Here is a 19,675-nt window from a genome sequence, read left to right as displayed (position 1 = left end):
ATTTGAATAAGGTATTTCTGTTTTTTATTTTCAATTCATTTCTAAAAATCTGTTTTCACTTTGTCATTATGGGGTATTGTGTGTAGATTGATGAGGAAAAGTTAAGGGGTCTGAATACTTTCCGAATGCACTGTAGATATTTAAGTGGAATAAAAATTGCAATCTGTCCCACTCATTCTATGCCCATGTACAGTCAGTATAGCACCCTAGAATTTGAATGAACACACTTTGGGCTAAGGAGAAGTGGATTCAGAGGGAAGCATTTCATAGTGACACAGCAGTCATGGTGTACCACATACAAGCTAAGGCATTGAGACTACTCAAAATGTGAGAGGTAAAATATAAATAAATTACCCATCTATATTTTGGGAGGGAAAATATATTTCCCAGACCAAATCTCCAGTCAGGTGATTGCATAAGACTTGAGTTTGGGGGAGCTTTAACACCCTGAGGAGTAGGGTGTTAAAGATGACATAACAGAGACTGACATAACAGAGACGGATTCTTCTCCAACCTCAGCTCTGGGTTAAACAGCCCAGTATCCCACAACACCCGGGGTACTATGGACCCAAATATCAATGGAGTCTTTCCCAAACATCAATAGCGTCTTTGAGCCAGAGGGCTAGGCAGCATTTGATTAACGATATGCAGTGATTGGACTGTTTTTTAACAAGACGTCATAGGGCAACGTTTAAGAACACAGCCTTTAGTGTGATCCTACCCAGAAAAGCTGTCTCTGTCAACAAGGCTTCAGGCTGCTCACTGCTGTTAACATGCACTTTTTTCTGCTGCTACTTTTGATTGGTTACATGCTACCCAAACTGAACCAGGATTCTTAGAGTCCGATGAGAATTCCAAATGTGATAATGGAGATACACTGTTGCCTTGTTGCGCAACACAGAGGCGCCAGCCCAGGGAGACGGGAGTTAAATAAAGCATAATTGATTAAATCCTAATAAATAGAAACTGGCCATTCAAAATGTATTTCAGAGAACTGGAGCTACAGTATAGTGAAGTCTGGCGCTATAGCGTGGCTGGCCCTTAAATGTACACTACACAGAGAGCTAATTTCAAAAAACATGCCTGTCAATCTCTCCTGGCTCAAAGTAGAGGAGAGACTGGCTGCATCACTACTTGTCTCTGTGAGAGGTATTGACATGTTGAAAGCACCAAACTGTCTGTTCAACAGCTAACACAGCTCAGATACCCATACATACACTACAAGACAGGTCACCAGGGGTCTCTTCACAGTCCCTAAGGCAGGGGTCTCCAACCCTGTTCCTGGAGAGCTACCCTCCTGTAGGTTTTCATTCCAACTCCAGTTGTAAATAAGCTGGTTCAGTTTACCAACCAGCTAATCATTAGAATCAGGTGTGCTAGATTAGGGTTGGAGTGAAAACCTGCAAGACGTTAGCTCTCCAGGAACAGGGTTGTAGAGTCCTGCCTTAAGTTCAGAACAAGGTTGGGAAACGCACAGTACTTCATAGAGCCAAGACTACATAGAACTCTCTCACATCAGGTAACCCAAACTAGCAGTAAAATCAGATTTCAAAAACATAACACCCCACAGCACAACGTGGACTGCGAAGAGACACACACACACACACACTGTAATATTGTATTGTTGTAAATTTTAATGGTAGAGCAGTGTGAATGTGTACAGTACACAATGTTTGTTTTGATGTATTGATTTATTTATGATGCAGACTATTGTTTTGATGTGTTGTTTTGTAGGGTTGGGCAGTGTCCCGATTTTCATACCGTCTCTGTAACATATCGGGATATACGGTATTACCCAAAATGCACATTACATTTACATTACATTTAAGTCATTTAGCAGACGCTCTTATCCAGAGCGACTTACAAATTACACATAAGGGGCGCCATTTCAAATAATAATGAATATAAATAAATATATATATTTTTTTATTTATTTACACACACAACCATTTAGTCAACATGGATATTGATCCAGGAAGGGATTGAATGTCTCTGCTGTAACCAAGAAGCATGATCTTGACATCTAGCAAGAAAGTTAGCAAACCAAATGCATTATTGGATCCCTGAGCTGGATATAATTTACTGACACATCTTAGATTTCTTATAGTTATACTGAATTTATAGTTATACTTAAATGATATTTATAAGCAGTGGAGTAGTACGCACCCTTAACGAGGCGGAGGTGCCCTTAACCCAAAAAAGTGTTACTTCTTTTTGGTATTATTAATTTCTGAATGGTATTGAAAATCATACCGTCGGTATATTGAAATATAACGTTTATACTGTATACCGGGCTTACTTTTCTGTTTCTGTTTGGACCCCAGAAAGAGTAGCGGCTGCCTTGGCAGCAGCTAACAGGGATCCTGCCATGCCTCTCGATTGTTCGCATGAACTTAATTTATGCCATCATAGTTACAGTACATTAGTGTATGAGGAAGGGCTGACCCCATTTAGTCAACTGGTCGACTGTTTAATCGACCGAGATTTCTTTAGTTGAGCAGAAGCACATAAACATATGTGTGTGTATATATATATATATATATATAACAGTCATGCTGTACAAGACACCTGTCTGATTGGCGCCTGTTTCAGTGGACTGATCCATTGTGGAGGCCGTGGGGATGGCACAGTCCTTCACTCTAAGACATGTGACTGAAATTGTATTTGGTTATATTATGTAAGAACAATAGTGCAACAAAAATAAAATAATATTATTTTATCACAAATGTGGTTTCTCCTGCGTTGACCATGTTGCTAATAACAAAGCCGGCATATTGGTGTTGATAACAATGCGACAGAGGCAGCAGCAGAGTTAGGAGACAAGAAAACAGTCCTTGCCTTAATTGACTAAGTGAGGAGAGAGGAAACCCCCACTTAATTAGGTCTATAATCAATAGCCTAACTGTTAAACATGCCTGGCTTTATAAATCACCATATATATCTACAGAAATAAGGCAGTTCCTGCTTCTGTTGAGTGTTTGAGTGTTTGAGTTACGGTGTTTGTCTATCATAATCACGTCAATAAATTGGTTATAACAAACTCTGAACACCATAAGACAAACACCGTAACACAAACACTCAAACAGGCAACAAAAGCTTATTTCTATAGATATATATGGATGATGATATGCTACAGGTCAGGCCCTATTGGTCACGTGCATGCGAAGCATACATGTGTCACGTAGAGATAGAAAGGGTTGAGGGAATAGGGAATGTTTTTCCTAAACAAATTAGGGATTTCTGTAACATAACTTTTCAGTCAGAAATGGCTTCAGCAACACACTGTTGATGTGTGTCTTAAATATTTCATGAAACAGTTCGCTTAAAGCATCAGACAAGCTCAGTGCATATAGTTGATTTCATTAAAACACATAGGATGTGTCTATAGTATATATAAATATATACATATATATATTTTATTTGTTTTTCCTTTATTTAACTAGGCAAGTCAGTTAAGAACAAATTCTTATTTACAATGATGGCCTATACCAGCCAAACCCGGACGACGCTGGGCCAATTGTGCGCCCGCCCTATGGGATTCCCAATCAAGGCCGGTTGTGATACAGCCTGGATTCGAACCGGGGTGTCTGTAGTGACGCCTCTAGCACTGAGATGCAGTGGCTTAGACCGCTGCGCACTCGGGACCCCAAAATATATGGGAAAATGCACCTTTTCAAATTTCGACCAATCGATTTGTCGAAAGAACAGACGACTCTTGGTCGACCGATGTTTTGTGACTTTGTCATGGGAGACACTTAGTTACATTTGCATCCACAAAAATATTTCTGTGAAATGTTGCATAAATAGTATGTATTCACAAGGCTTTCAGCATTCTGAGCGGCTGCCGAGTGTGAGAGGTTGAGTGTAGGTCTGACCTGGGCGACTGAAGCGTGGCCAGGTGTCTTTAGGGATGGTCATCCAGGTGCTGCGATGGAACTGTCTCTGTCTCTGACGAGGTCTGAGGAAAGAACGAAGAGATGGCCAAACACTGTAACCTTTAATAGTAGCAGTCGCACTGATAAGGAGTTCTGTGAAGATCTTACCTTTGATCTCCAAGAACTGCTCGAGCTCCAAAGTATCTCTTCAACTCCGTCTCAGGGTTCAGGTTCCTAACAAACAAAAGAGGGTAAGTCCCAATAAAATTGATCACTGATAAATGACTGCCATAAATGATGTGTATTCTGATTGGATGACGTTACCCCACGGAGAGTCCTGATGTTGTGCTGTGCTGTGGACCTCCTCACCTGTGTTCCACATAGAGTACAGGCCTGTTGTCTGAGCCTCCACAGCCCTCACTCTGCAGGGTCAGTCCATTAGACTGCTCTATGGTCTCCAGCAACGCGTCGATGTCATCCCCAGCTACCTCCTGACAACCACACATAAGACAGAGTAGCCTATGTGAATGAGTGAGACGGCATCAGGGCAGCACCCCCATAGCCTCAATACACAATAAAATGCTGCTAAAGCAAGTGGTTAATATGGCATTGTGCACAACAGTGCCCTCACATTGGGGGACATATGTGTAAGTGATTTGTCAAGATGGACTGTATACCTGTTTATCTCCTGTAGTGTTCTTTTTCTTCTTCTTTTTCTTCTTTTTCTTGCTCGCTTTATCTCCGGACTGACAACATAAAAACTTTTAAACAACTCTTCAAAACATTTTGACTAGATCAATCATGCATAATAACAACAAGACTGAAGAGGAAGGGGCTCACAATACCCCATGATACTGTGGAGGCTACAGTGTATCAGGGGCGTCCGTCTCTCACCTTCGCAGCACCTGTCTCAGGCTGGGCATCTCTCTTCTCTGTTTCCCTGCTGTCACTCTTCTCCTTGCTTTCATCACCATTCTGTTCTTCTGGCTTCACTGTGTCTTCATCAGTCGTGGCTTTCTCTGCATCACATATCTGCAGCGACATGGTTCCAGCAAGAAGAACGGAAAGGTTAAGGTTAAGGTTGTATATCAGAGACTAAATCTCTACATTGCACATAGTTTTAATTCATCTTTGGTCAGTCTCTGCCTTTTTTTCTTGTTCTTGCGGGAGCATTGGGATTCCAAACCATCCTAGTGACATTCATATGGTCAAGGCAAGAGGGTGTACTGTATGACTCCTGTCTGGCCAGGCAAAATCGGTTAGTCAGTATAATGCTGGTTTGATTTGTTGACATTGTCTGCATATGTCAATATGTCCTGCTGCTTTTTTCATTGACTAGCATAACAAGCTAGCTAGCTCTGTCACACAGTTATGTAGCCTAGGGGGTGGAGCTACGTGGCAGTTAGCGAGACATTTCTTAAACATTTTGCAATGTGTGTTAGAAAAAGATAAACACTCCACCAGTTCGTAAATGTTGCTTAAGTTTTTCTTATTCTTCTTAGCTTTTCTGATGCTGCTCTTAGCAGGCTGGAGAACAGCTTCTGCCAGTTCCTCTTCCTCAACATCCGCAGCCTGCTCCTCTGGCCCTGGCTCTTCACCTGGGACAAGATCCCCAAGGTCCAGGGCCTCCTGCCCCCGCTGTTTCCCCTTCAACCTCCTCAGAGCACGACTCGACATCTTCCCGGGACAGAGTTGTCACGAAGATGGGCTATGGTTTAATTTGGGATTTGACCCAGCTCCAGCCATAAACAACATGAGAGCAAAATCCGCATGCCAAAGAGTTTATTCTACGGGTACTCCATGTAGACAATCTTGGTGCATGCCAACTATTTTCGTTTTGATAATCAGAGTTCGCTGCCGTTAACCTTTGTACCACTAGGTGGGAGTAGTGCGTAAGGACAAACGCTCTGAAAATGCCTGAAATTAGTTAACACAAAAGGGAACTAACGACTTTCAACATTTCAACTATTATTTGCATGCTGGAGAAGCGGCAATCACTGTCAAGGCTGTTGCTGTAAAGCCAGTTAATGGTTTCAAAGCCTATGACCAATGCATCTTTTTGTTGTTAACAAGGGTTGCCCTGGGTCTATCAATACCTTTTATGTGTTATGGTGTCAAGAAATGGCCATTATAACTAATAAATTAGACTGAGTATAACACAGATAAACAAATAAGGAAGTTGCACCTGTTCCTGCTGCTGTTATGATGTAATGGTTGCCAAACCCAGAGCACTCAAGGAAACACACATTGCATTCCTCATTCTTGAGGTAAAGGTCAACTGTGACCATAGGAATGAAGAAGGTGCTTCATGTGGAGGAAAGAAATGTACATGTATGTCACAACAACTGGAAATGTCTTTAGGGTATATAAACATAATCTGTATAATCTGTTATAACTAATGTATGACATCTCTGTGGCTGAGTATGATCTGAATAGTGCAGGAATTTCCAGGGTGTCGTAATAAAGTGTGTGAGCGCCTTTGCGTGTTGCGCTGTGAGAAGGAACGGTTAAATGCATAGGGTTCATAGGAACTATTAGAAAAGAGGAAATGTAGAACTTGAGACATGACACGTAATTGTCATTCCAAACCCACAGTTCATCAATGATGAAACAGACACAAACATTCATTGTAGTTATATGGTAAACGTGCACATTTTAAATAACTAGAATAACTATGTTTATTTTCAGATTGTATCAAAAGCATAACAAGCATAAAATATAGACATACATTATTTTGTAGAGAGGTGAATACACAACTGTCCATAATACAGCTAGTTGGCCACTGACATAGTAAACCGGCCAAAAAGAGAAAGAGATAACGCAAAACAGTGCTTGCTTATAAACAATTAACATTCCAGTGTAAAAGAATTCAGTATATTCTGAGGATACAAAATGTATAAATAGCTCTTCATTCTCTTTTAAAATCATTTCATTATGTCTGTGCCAGTAAATGTGGTGGATTCTCATCTACATCTATTCATCCAATTACTCACAAAATAACTTACTGTCACAACAAGAATACTAACTTTTCCATTTACATTCCAAAGCCTTTTGGGGACCAAAATGATTGTAACTGAAAGAGTTGTAGCAGGTGGTGCAGAGATATAGGACACAAACCTTTTGCAGTAACTAAGGCACAGCAACATCTCAGTTCAATACAATCCCTTATACATCATCAAACATCAGCAGCAGTGTGTCCTCTCCACAACCCTCTACTCTCCGAGGCCTGATTCCTAACTTGATACCAATCCATAAAAAATTCCCATTGACGCCAATGCCCAATTTACACAAAACCTAAGTTACGCAAGCTTATCTATCTCAATTTAGGATTCGGCCCTCAGCCAATGGCAGTCGGAACTGAGCATGGCCTGGGTGGGGCTCCACTGTAGATCTGTTTTGGTTGGGGCTCAGTGGAACCATAAGCTAACCTGAGTGAGCTTAGCCCAGCAGGCCTGAAGGAAGGACAGTAAGGGGATCTATTCATCGTTGGCAGTGACAGCGATGGGGTTGACATAGGCAGCCGCCTCCAGGTCCTCTGCCCGTTTCCTGCGCATCTCTGCGGGTGGACGTGGTGGAGGGTTCTGGGGAGGGAGCTTGATGCTCTCTCCCACCGGCTTACGGGCACTCTCCTTCCTGGGCAGGATGGGCTCCCACTGCTCCCCTCGGATGGCCGCCTGGAAGACATACAGACACAATAGACAAAAGATCATTCAGGCTCCCTCAATAACATAGATAAATGGGTTGCTTTGGTGCTGCTCTCTAGAAACATGCATGCAGTGAATTCCCAACAACAATAGGTGATAACAGCCAAGTCACTCCCCTGACAGCCTGGGTTTCTTAACTAGCTAATAATGACTCAATAAAAATACCAGAGGGCAAACAAACGCTTCCTTGTAAATCAAGGGCAGTAGGTTCATACAGGAAACTTGAGTGTTGCATCAACTGATAGCATCAGCTGATATTGCACCAATTAGATTTATCAAACTACCTTTATATGGCGGTCAGACAACAACACTACTTGAGTCAAATACTTTCAAATACTTGAAATACTAACCGCAAGGTAGATGAGGCTAGCTATGCCGAGGCAGACACAGCCAAGAACAGTTGCAAGGATGAAACCACCAGGAACGCAGATCCTATAAACACACACACAGATACACAAACACACACACACACAGATACACAAACACAGACACAGAAAAAGAGTGTTACAAAGGCAAGGCACTGATAACATGCAATGTGATATTTAAACAATGAAGATGGTGTTGAGAATGACTGCTACAGCTGGAAGGAGACAGTGAAGGGAAAGAATGTTGTCTCAGCCCAGAGATCTGACTAGACTGACACACAATGTACTCACGCTGCATGTAGAAACGCTCTGACATAGTAGTTCCTGGTCAGTGGGCCGAATGACTTCACACAGACAGTGAAGCAGTACTGACCCCTGGAAGAATCACAATATTAAGACTTATTTATCGTGAACTTTCAAACTTTCAGTGATGAAGACTTGCTTATGACTTGCTTTCAACTGGTGGAATCATATCTGTTGCATCACTGTTAGAGTGACATTACAGAAACGTTAGCTTGGTATGGTGTATGTGGGTACTCACGTTCTTTCTACACTGGTGCCCTTGTTTCTCTTGCCCCTTGGGTACTCTAGTAGACAGACAAACACCCCTGCAGCTCTGGGCACATCAGTCAAGGTTACTCAACAACAACAGGTACACGTGGACCTCACTATACAATGCAAATATACATTTGGGTCTCATCTGGACATAAATGCACAAATAAGATAAATTATGGTGTAGATGCCTGTAATGCATCTACAAACATTTCCTTGTGACGTGTCAAGGGTAAATCAGCATTTAATCACGACAATAGATACCATTTTGTGCATGGAATTATACCGTAAGAGACAGCTCTGCCCCAGTGAAAGGATACATAGCATAAGCAGCAAACTCCCAGTCCCTGAACTGGCCGGCCACCCCCACTATGCCACCAGTAAGGAGAACTGAAATGAGGAAGTAGGAAGAAGAAAATATTTAGTTTATCAAAACAGTTCCTGCAAGTCACAGATGAAGACACTTTTTTTGTATCCTGTAACTTTCAAATCGAAATGTGCCAAGAACCAAATAATTTGTACACTTCTTTTCCCCAAGTTTATTTGATTTAGTGTTTTATACAAATATGTTTTCTTTTTACAAATATTCTCACTACCAATATAATTTAATGACTTGTAATAATTTTGTCTGGAACAATTTATACATTTTGTTTTTGGTCGGTTTTAATGAATAATGTTTGTTAGGCATACAATTCTGGAAAAACACATATATTCTTATACAGTAATAACTCAAACTAATGGGATTACACATTCCTTTAACAGTTGATACCATTATACAAATACCAAACTCAGATGTCTAAACTTGGCAAAAGTTCTCTACTCACTGAGCCCCGCCGCCAGAGCCTGTTCATTGGCCCACATAGCCCATTCTATTTTCCCCATTCTGTCTCCGTTCGGACCCGACAGAACCCCTCTCTGTGCTTGGCAGTTATCCAACTGATTGCGGTTGTCACGTTCGATTATTATGGAAAGTGAAAAAGTATAAATTTTGGAGGAACAAAGGTGGGTGGTAGCAGCCGCCTGGTCCGGCCCTCGGTCTCGTAACGTCTGAGCGGAGCGATAGAAAAAAAGGTTGGGGATGTGACCTGGGAGGAGTAAACCTTAACCAGAGAGGAAGAGGCGAAGCGAGAGCACAAACTCCGCCAAAAATCTGTATTATACAAGCAGATGACGTTGTTTCGTTTCTTTCGCTCACCAAGTTGTTGTATGGAGGCAAATAAGCGTTTTGAATTTGGTCCACAAAAAATGTAATGGCTTATTTGCTACGTGAGGTTTATTTGATCGAATAGAAATTTCGTAATGCTTAAGTTATGAGTGTACTAATATAAATAGGACACGTGACATCACGGCAACTTTGAGAAAAAAGCACTTTATATCAGTTGTTTCGAGATGGCTATGCATGTGGCTAGCAGCATCTCTCTCAATTGAATAACGGCGGTTTGACGTCAACAACCCTCATCTAATATTCAAACATTTTTTAAATTATGAGATGTATCCACCAATCCAAAGAGAGGATAGGCAGAAACTGGACAGCCACCTATGCTTATTAATCTGTACTGCTTTGTGGACAACGACTCCATGTTAGGGCAGAGAGACAAGTATCTCGAGTATGGTCCAAACACTAAAAAGACACACCCTATCCCCTAAGCCCTCAAATTAAGTGTACACTTCTGATGACGTGTTTTATTTCTACAATTTCCAAAAGATAACCAAACAAAAACAGATGTACTTTTTATGAGACGTGTTTGTGCCGTCATGTGCATATACCTTGTCTACTGCTGTCTTGGCTAGTTCTTATTGTTTTATTTCACTGTAGAGCCCCCAGTCCCGCTCAAAATGCCTTATATAGCTCTTTTGTCCCACCCCACACACATGCGGAGACCTCACCTGGCTTAACTGGTGCCTCCAGAGACGAAACCTCTCTCATCGTCACTCAACGCCTAGGTTTACCTCCACAACTCACATCCTACCATACCCTTGTCTGTACATTATGCCTTGAATCTATTCTACCACGCCCAGAAATCTGCTCGTTTTATTCTCTGACCCCAATGCACTAGATGACCAGTTCTTATAGCCTTTAGCTGTACCCTTATCCTACTTCTCCTCTGTTCCTCTGGTGATGTAGAGGTTAACCCAGGCCCTGTAGCCCCCAGTTCCACTCCTATTCCCCAGGCGCTATCATTTGTTGACTTCTGTAACCGTAAAAGCCTTGGTTTCATGCATGTTAACATCAGAAGCCTCCTCCCTAAGTTTGTTTTATTCACTGCTTTAGCACACTCCGCCAACCCTGATGTCCGAGCCGTGTCTGAATCCTGGCTGAGGAAGGCCACCAAAAATTCTGAAATTTCCATCCCCAACTACAACATTTTCTGCCAAGATAGAACTGCCAAAGGGAGTGGAGTTGCAATCTACTGCAGAGATAGCCTGCAGAGTTCTGTCATGCTGTCCAGGTCTGTGCCCAAACGGGTAGAGCTTCTACTTTTAAAAAGCCACCTTTCCAGAAATAAGTCTCTCACTGTTGCCGCTTGTTATAGACCCCCCTCAGCCCCCAGCTGTGCCCTGGACACCATATGTGAATTAATTGAACCCCATTTATCTTCAGAGTTTGTACTGTTAGGTGACCTAAACTGGGATATGCTTATTAACACCCCGGCCGTCCTACAATCTAAGATAAATGCCCTCAATCTCACACAAATGATCATGGAACCTACCAGGTACAACCCTAAATCCGTAAACACGGGCACCCCATAGATATCATCCTGACCAACCTGCCCTCTAAATGCCCCTCTGCTCTGCTCAACCAGGATCTCAGCGACCACTGCCTCATTGCCTGCGTCCGTAATGGGTCCGAGGTCAAACGACCACCCCTCATCACTCTCAAACGCTCCCTAAAACACTTCAGCGAGCAGGCCTTTCTAATCGACCTGGCCCGGGTATCCTGGAAGGATACTGACCTCATTCCGTCAGTAGAGGATGCCTGGTTATTCTTTAAAAGTGCTTTCCTCACCATCTTAAATAAGCATGCCCCATTCAAAACATTTAGAACTAAGAACAGATATAGCCCTTGGTTCACTCCAGACTTGACTGCCCTTGACCAGCCCAAAAACATCCTGTGGCATACTGCATTAGCATCGAATAGCCCCGTGATATGCAACTTTTCAGGGAAGTTAGGAACCAATATACACAGGCTATTAGGAAAGCAAAGGCTAGCTTTTTCAAACAGAAATTTGCAACTTATAGCACAAACTCCCAAAAGTTCTGGGACACTGTAAAGTCCATGGAGAATAGGAGCACCTCCTCCCAGCTGCCCACTGCACTGAGGCTAGGAAACACTGTCACCACCGATAAATCTACGATAATCGATAATTTCAATAAGCATTTTTCTACGGCTGGCCATGCTTTCCAGCTGGCTACCCCTACCCCGGTCAACAGCTCTGCACCCCCCACAGCAACATGCCCAAGCCTCCCCCATTTCTCCTTCACCCAAATCCAGATAGCTGATGTTCTGAAAGAGCTGCAAAATCTGGACCCCTACAAATCAGCTGGGCTAGACAATCTGGACCCTCTCTTTCTTAAATGATCCGCCACAATTGTTGCAACCCCTATTACTAGCCTGTTCAATCTCTCTTTCGTATCATCTGAGATCCCTAAAGATTGGAAAGCTGCCGCGGTCACCCCCCCTCTTCAAAGGGGGAGACACTCTAGGCCCAAACTGTTACAGACCTATATCTATCGTACCCTGCCTTTCTAAAGTCTTTGAAAGCCAAGTTAGCAAACAGATCACCGACCATTTAGAATCCCACCGTACCTTCTCCGCTATGCAATCTGGTTTCTGAGCTGGTCATGGGTGCACCTCAGCCACGCTCAAGGTCCTAAACGATATCATAACCGCCATCGATAAAAGACAGTACTGTGCAGCCATCTTCATCGACCTGGCCAAAGCTTTCGACTCTGTCAATCATCGCATTCTTATCGGCAGACTCAACAGCCTTGGTTTCTCAAATGACTGCCTCGCCTGGTTCACCAACTACTTTTCAGATAGAGTTCAGTGTGTCAAATCGGAGGGCCTGTTGTCCAGACCTCTTGCAGTCTCTATGGGGGTGCCACAGGGTTCAATTCTCAGGCCAACTCTTTTCTCTGTATATATCAATGATGTCGCTCTTACTGCTGGTGATTCCTTGATCCACCTCTACGCAGACGACACCATTCTGTGTACTTCTGGCCCTGCTTTGGACTCTGTGTTAACAAACCTCCAGACAGGCTTCAATGCCATATAACACTCCTTCCGTGGCCTCCAAATGCTCTTAGATGCAAGTAAAATTAAATGCATGCTCTTCAACCGAGCGCTGCCCGCACCCACCCGCCTGTCTAGAATCACTACTCTGGACGGTTCTTATTTAGAATATGTGGACAACTACAAATACCTAGGTGTCTGGTTAGACTGTAAACTCTCCTTCCAGACTCACATCAAACATCTCCAATCCAAAATTAAATGTAGAATCGGCTTCCTATTTCGCAACAAAGCATTCTTCACTCATGTTGCCAAACATACCCTCGTAAATCTGACCATCCTACCGATCCTTGACTTCGGCGATGTAATTTACAAAATAGCCTCCAACACTCTACTCAGCAAATTGGATGCAGTCTATTACAGTGCCATCCATTTTGTCACCAAAGCCCCATATACTACCCACTACTGCGACCTGTATGCTCTCGTTGGCTGGCCCTCGCTTCATATTCGTTGCCAAACCCACTGGCTCCAGGTCATCTATAAGTCTTTGCTAGGTAAAGCCCCGCCTTAGCTCACTGGTCACCATTGCAGCATCCACCCGTAGCACGCGCTCCAGCAGGTATATTTCACTGGTCATCCCAAAAGCCAACTCCTCCTTTGGCTGCCATTCCTTCCAGTTCTCTGCTGCCAATGACTGGAACGAATTGCAAACATCACTGAAGCTGGAGTCTTATATCTCCCTCACTAAATTTATGCATCAGCTGTCAGAGCAGCTTACTGATCATTGCACCAGTACATAGCCCATCTGTAAATAGCCCACCCAAGTACCTCATCCCCTTTTTATTATTTATTTTTTGCTCCTTTGCACCCCAGTATCTCGACTTGCACATTCATCTTCTGCACATCTATCACTCCAGTGTTTAATTGCTAAATTGTAATTATTTCGCCACTATGGCCTATTTATTGCCTTACCTCCCTAATCTTACTACATTTGCACACACTGTATACAGACTTTTCTATTGTGCTATTGACTGTACATTTGTTTATCCCATGTGTAACTCTGTGTTGTTTGTGTCTCATTGCTTTGCTTTATCTTGGCCAGGTCGCAGTTGTAAATGAGAACTTGTTCTCAACTGGACTACCTGGTTAAATAAAGGTGAAATTAAAAAAGTAGCACAATTTGAATTATGGGGAGTTTCAGGCCCCGGAGTGAACATAATTGTACATTCGCAAAGCCGATTAAAAACGAGGGCTGAGGTGCTTACGTTTCAAACTTCCCTTACTTGGCTAATCATTTGGACCGCCCTCCAAGATGGCAACGGGGATTCCCCCAAGGGCATAAGGTGAGGGTAAGTGGACGAGGGTGTGTCTTTTAAGTGTTTGTACCGCAACCCTTGTCAGTCTATCCATAATCTTTGCTTTAACTAACTTTGCTGCCTGATATGATTTGGTCAAGGGGGAAACGTTCAGCTGTTGTAATATGGAGCTTGCTCAACTTGCCCGGCTGACATAAATTGTCCAACTTGCACTTAAAACTCGGTCCTGGGGCCCCCACTGGGTGAACATTATTTGAATCCACTACACAGTGGATTCAAATAATCAAAGCTTGATGATGAGTTAGTTATTTGAATCAGCTGTGTAGTGCTGGGGGGAAGGGGCACAGGACCATGTTTGGAAACCCTGACTTAAAACAATGGGGGATGAACCAGAAAGATCAGTTTTAGGCTACGCCTATTGGAATTCCTTACGGTATCGTTGTTTTCAGTAAAACATTTTTAGCTGGGCCAACTTTAGAGCAGACTCAACTTGCCCGACTGCTCAGTTCACTTGCCCCGGGCAATAGGCCAACCCTTAAGGTCCCTGCTACAACCAGGTTGTAGAGTTTTTGTAGTTTTACCTGGTTACCACCAGGAGAGAAGAAAAATGGACCCACCACTCTGGGACCTGTGGTGCCACCTCCGCTATATATCCAGCTCTCATACTAAAGCACTGACATTGTTCTCAATACTGTCATTTATAATCCTTTAAGGGTTTTAACAATTTTAATTAGATTGTCTTATGATTCACTCACTCTAAAAGGTTACTGTTAAACCATTATACTTTAATAACATGTACATAGTCTACTTCGAAAATCAACATAGATACATTTGAAATAGTTTTCTACAGTTATCAAAGTACTAGAACATTTCTGATCGTTCTCACAAGGCATCCCCTCATCTTAAAATTAGAAAACATTTCATCCAAACTCGCAATAGGAAAAGTGTCCGAATGAAGCACTAGTCAACAGTGTTAGAGGTATTCAGCCGGGTGTGGTTGTTTCGCTCCAGTTAAAGGGGCAATCCTTAGTTTTGGCAAAAAGCTGAGGGATGGGGCTGGAGAAATGTAAACACTCAAAATTATAGACAGAGCTATAGATAAAAGGACTTACCATCCATGAAATCTAAATTATAGTTATAACCATGTTTTAAATGTTTGTTTACATTTACTTTGTTTACCAACATTGTAGTAAAACAAGCTGATATTTTGAGTTCTGATGGGGTATGACAGTTTAACTAAGCTCATGAGGTATTTACAAGTTATATTCTTCAAGAATCAATGGTTACATATAATTAATTTATAAGTCCAAAAATGTATATAGCAACTGCAGATTGCCCCTTTAATGACTAAGTCTTTGCATATGTATCCAATTGATTGAATTTGAATTGTTGATTGTTAATATGTCTGGTCTTTCTTTTCACCAAAGAGTTCTGTCTCTGCCCAGCTGGGAGGCTGGCTTGTATCATGCACTCTCCTTGGGCAGCCCGTCAGATCCAAGCAGATGCTCACTAGGGTCCTCCACCACGCGAGGTCCAGGTCCAGCCTTATACACAAATCAGAAATAATCACTCAGACAAACCAACTTAATATCACATCAAAATGTAGCAGATCCAAACATAATGTGTATGTTTATAGGATCTGCATTCCTGGTGATTTCCCGTAAGCTGGTTGGAGAGAGCACCAAGCTCGCTCCCCAAAACCCTCCACTATGCCAACCCGCAGAGATGCACAGGAAACGGGCAAAGGACCCAGAGGGTGCTGCCTATGTGTATGTGTCTATGTATGTATGTATGTATGTATGTATGTATGTATGTATGTATGTATGTATGTATGTATGTATGTATGCATGCATGTATGCATGTATGTATGTATGTATGCGTGTATGTATGCGTGTATGTATGTATGTATGTATGTATGTATGTATGTATGTATGTATGTATGTATGCATGCATGTATGTATGTATGCGTGTATGTATGTATGTATGTATGTATGTATGTATGTATGTATGTATGTATGTATGTATGTATGTATGTATGTATGTATGTATGTATGTATGTATGTATATATGTATGTGTGTGTGTGTGTGTGTGTGTACCTTAGTGCTGATTATATAGCTGATTCCCTTCACCATGGGCTCCATACCAATGGCCTGCTTCAGCTCCTCAGATAGTGTTGTCGGGGCTACCGGAAGACCCTTTAGAAACCTGATGTGGGACAGGTAAAGTCACAGGATGGAGTGTTGTCTGACTGCTTGAGTGTGTGTTTGTGAGAAACTCACTGTCCTCCATTGATCTCTGGTGGGAATAAGTGTTTGACCACCTGGACAAACTCTTCCACATTCTGCTGAAGAGTGTAGATCACTGCATTGGGACCTGCATCAAACGTGTATGCCACCTGGTGGAGAAGAGAAAACATCATCGGTCACTGCTTATACTCAGGAAAAGAACTCTGGACCAAAGTTATAGCTTTGTTACAGCAGTGTTATAACAGTGTCAGCAGAAGGAGGGATGTGATGCTGCACTAGTCCTCTGAGACTCATGAAGAAGTACTAGGTCATAGACACGGTACAGAGGTCAATAGAACGCAGACCATGGGGGATAGAAGAAGGATGCCAGATTGGTGCACATTCAACAAATCTGATCTAACAAAGTGGATATTCGTCAAATCCGCCATGATCAATGTATTGTAACAGGCCCACAATGTGTTTACAAAGTCCGATTTGGATATACTTGATGGTTTTCAATGCATAACATTTAGAAGTAGTTCCTTTTCAGGTTCAGAAGAAGTGACTGCTAAATGCTAACTCCCGTTCGTATAAGCTGGTAGCATAGAGAAATCAGTGGTGGTAGTCAAAGTCATTTTTTAACTGTAATGCAGTTGATTGGTGATGATGACATGAACATGTATTGAAGTTGACATCAATACAAGCATTATACTCCGATTTTTACCACAACATTGTGTGAAATACACATAAACAATAGCCTAAATGTAGGCTAATTTCGCTTAGGGGAAATAAGGACATTCTGGATCTTTCCATGGCATTTCCACTGTTTTGGTCAGGCTCCATTGACTTCTTTACCAGATCTATCCTTGGGCATGTTAACACATTTTCTATTCCTCTTGAACTGTAGAAATACTACCAGTTTCATATCTTTATTTCATTATCTCAGAATATCAACAATTACTGCACCTTGTTCTGCTTCTTAGCTTAGACCCATTTTTACATTACATTTTAGTCATTTAGCAGACGCTCTTATCCAGAGCGACTTACATTTCATACATTTCATACATTTTTTTTTTGGTACTGGCCCCCCGTGGGAATCGAACCCACAACCCTGGCGTTGCAAACACCATGCGTTGCAAACACCATGCTCTACCAACTGAGCTACAGGGAAGGCCAGGAGGGATGAAAGGACTAACTCCCTGATGGTGCTCACCTTTGTTTCCCTGTAGTGACGGTTATAGCGGTGCACAAGGTTGATAACGTGGCGCGACACGTCGTTGAGGTAGAAGATGGGTGGGTAGGTGTCCAGGCAGGTGGCATGGAACTGATTGCTGTCCTTCATGGTCAGCTCAGCGAACGCAGTAAAGTCCCTCTTATGTACAGCCTCAATCATCTCCTTCATCCTGGCTGGGACCACAGAGTCTGCCCGGTGCTGAGGGTGAGAGCGCAAGGGTTAAGTGTAAGGGTTAATAACTTTGTGTGTGTGTGTGTGTGTGTGTGTGTGTGTGTGTGTGTGTGTGTGTACCTTCAGGAGACTGCTCGTCTCTACACTAGTTTGCATGCCGGAAGTGCTGCCAACTGGTTTCCGCTCAGAACTGACCTAAAAAGAGAGAGGGAGACAGAGAGATGGGGGTGTTGAGATTATTAAAAAGACATGGGAGAAATGTATGTCAACATTTGCTCCAGAAAAAGCCATCTTCAGTAATGATCAGAAACCTACCACCAGTACAAGGACCCTGAGCTCAGGCCAGTGAGTCTCTGGCTCCACCTGCTGGGCCAGACTGTCCTTGCCATCTCCTTGTTGGCCCATAATCCACTGGACGAAGCCCCCATACATACTCCTACAGGCACTGCCTGAACCCTGCCTAGAAACCACAGACAACTCCCCCTCCACTCCCATCACCCGGGACAGGGTGTACACTGGAACAGGAGAATGGAGTGAAGAGACAAGATGGAGAGACAAAAGGAAAAGAAGGAGTAAGGAGAAGAGGGATGGGGAGATGGAGACATTACTTAAGTTCCCAACATTTAAAAAGCATAAAACTAGTTTCACACAAGCTTTTACTTCATTTGATCCATTTAATGCTGTGTTAGGTACAAACCATTATGATAGGACACAGTCTCTTACCCAGACAGGCATAGCCGGCAGCAGAGGAGGCCAGTCCGGCTGCAGTTGGGAAGTTGTTGACAGAGCAGATGTGGACTTTATGGGACAAACCGGCTGCGTCTACATCAGCCTCCCCATCACTACGTCGCTTACGGGCCAGGCGCCGAACTGAGGAAGGAAACCACCAACAACAACACATCATTTCTTGTCCTCCCCTTTGCCCTCTCTTACTCTTCCCCCTCTATCATATCATTGCATATAATGACTCACTCTCCCTAAGGCAGGACTGTAGTCTGGGCTGGGTTATGTCCTCCTCTTTGCCGTTGAGCCAGATACAATCCTCCTGGAACGACCTGCTGCACGCCACTGTTGTGGTCGTTTTGAGCTGGGAGGAATAAGGACACAAGGCAGAAATCGTTTTTGTTGTTTTAACAAAACAGTAATATTTAGCCACTTCCTGAGTGTCTGGTGTACAGTATTACAGTCTTACCTGGTCTTGATGTAATGTGACACTCAAAGATGAATTTATGGGTAGAATCAACTCTTCATCCCTCTTCCCCCCTTTGAAACAGCAATAACAACAAAGCATTTACAATTTAATACATAGTTATTTTCAAAGATTGTACAGAGAAGATTCCTTTCACATCATTGTGGCAATACATTTGTCATGTACCAATGCACACACACCAAAGCGTGGCTAGAAGTGGCTACAGTGTTGCAAGCAAGCACTTCAATGATTCAATCACTGTTACAGTTTTACATTACATTAAGCTAGATGTGGTTGCCAGTGTTCTTTGGTTGACAGTCAGACGATCAGATGTCTGTATTGGATTATACGAAAATACAATACTCACAGTATTTGATGACAGCGATATTCACAGGCGCACTGCATGTTACCATGGTGAGCTTGTTGCCGCTGTCCTCGGGCATTTTGATAAAGTAAAATCAGGAGCAATAAAATAACAAAAAAATACTATAAACGCAAGACTGTCTACTATTTCGAGATCCACTGACACAGTAGTCTGCACTTTACAAAACGTCTCTGTGGATTGGAGGGGGTAGAGCACATGACTAAACCTCCCACCAATCAGAGCCACTCATGTTCCGTGACTGAAACAAGGCAGCCAATCCTTTTGATCAGACCACGGTCGCCTGAAAATGAGGCCAGAGCCACATTTAGGGGGCGTATCATGATCACAGCCAGAAATGCAGTCGTGACCGGATATTATGAATGATAGTGCGGGGTATATTTACCATGTACCGTATATTAACAGCTCTTGTGTTATGTTTTTCTTTTAT

General features: G+C 42.8%; 3 protein-coding genes across 5 annotated transcripts in view; all 3 read right to left on the bottom strand.

Annotated features, from left to right (window-relative positions):
* LOC115203157 (transcription factor 25) overlaps positions 1-5,696 on the bottom strand; it is a 32,372-nt gene extending 26,676 nt beyond the window's left edge. For both annotated transcript variants that reach the window (XM_029767576.1, XM_029767577.1), the window contains exons 1-6: positions 5,337-5,696; positions 4,770-4,907; positions 4,553-4,621; positions 4,245-4,366; positions 4,044-4,109; positions 3,876-3,958 (exon numbers count right to left, since the gene is read on the bottom strand). In XM_029767576.1, coding sequence (XP_029623436.1) covers positions 3,876-3,958; positions 4,044-4,109; positions 4,245-4,366; positions 4,553-4,621; positions 4,770-4,907; positions 5,337-5,552 — 694 coding nt within the window. In that variant the 5' untranslated portion in view covers positions 5,553-5,696. The remainder of the gene's footprint in view (positions 1-3,875; positions 3,959-4,043; positions 4,110-4,244; positions 4,367-4,552; positions 4,622-4,769; positions 4,908-5,336) is intronic.
* An 806-nt stretch (positions 5,697-6,502) lies between these two features.
* On the bottom strand, positions 6,503-9,557 carry LOC115203156 (cytochrome b-245 light chain). Its single transcript, XM_029767575.1, has 6 exons — positions 9,321-9,557; positions 8,817-8,886; positions 8,486-8,560; positions 8,236-8,319; positions 7,930-8,011; positions 6,503-7,549 (listed from the first exon to the last, which is right to left on the bottom strand). Exons 1-6 carry the CDS (start codon positions 9,376-9,378, stop codon positions 7,352-7,354), a joined length of 567 nt encoding a protein of 188 aa, XP_029623435.1. The 5' UTR covers positions 9,379-9,557; the 3' UTR covers positions 6,503-7,351.
* Positions 9,558-14,754: 5,197 nt separating this feature from the next.
* On the bottom strand, positions 14,755-19,429 carry LOC115203155 (diphosphomevalonate decarboxylase). 2 transcript variants are annotated; one of them, XM_029767572.1, is made up of 10 exons: positions 19,231-19,428; positions 18,867-18,937; positions 18,647-18,761; positions 18,398-18,544; positions 17,990-18,189; positions 17,795-17,869; positions 17,483-17,701; positions 16,324-16,439; positions 16,141-16,249; positions 14,755-15,587 (listed from the first exon to the last, which is right to left on the bottom strand). In XM_029767572.1, the coding sequence occupies exons 1-10, from the start codon at positions 19,304-19,306 to the stop codon at positions 15,507-15,509; spliced, it is 1,209 nt and encodes a 402-aa protein (XP_029623432.1). In that variant the 5' UTR covers positions 19,307-19,428; the 3' UTR covers positions 14,755-15,506. The 2 variants fall into 2 exon arrangements, with proteins under 2 accessions (XP_029623432.1, XP_029623433.1); XM_029767573.1 differs by lacking the exon at positions 17,483-17,701 and having other exon boundaries at positions 19,231-19,429.
* Between the last annotated feature and the right edge of the window lie 246 nt (positions 19,430-19,675).

This window comes from Salmo trutta, chromosome 12 (assembly GCF_901001165.1).
Source record: "Salmo trutta chromosome 12, fSalTru1.1, whole genome shotgun sequence".
Classification (NCBI taxonomy): domain Eukaryota; kingdom Metazoa; phylum Chordata; class Actinopteri; order Salmoniformes; family Salmonidae; genus Salmo; species Salmo trutta.
Note: the sequence above shows the minus strand (reverse complement) of the source record. Positions and strands in the feature narration are given on the sequence as shown.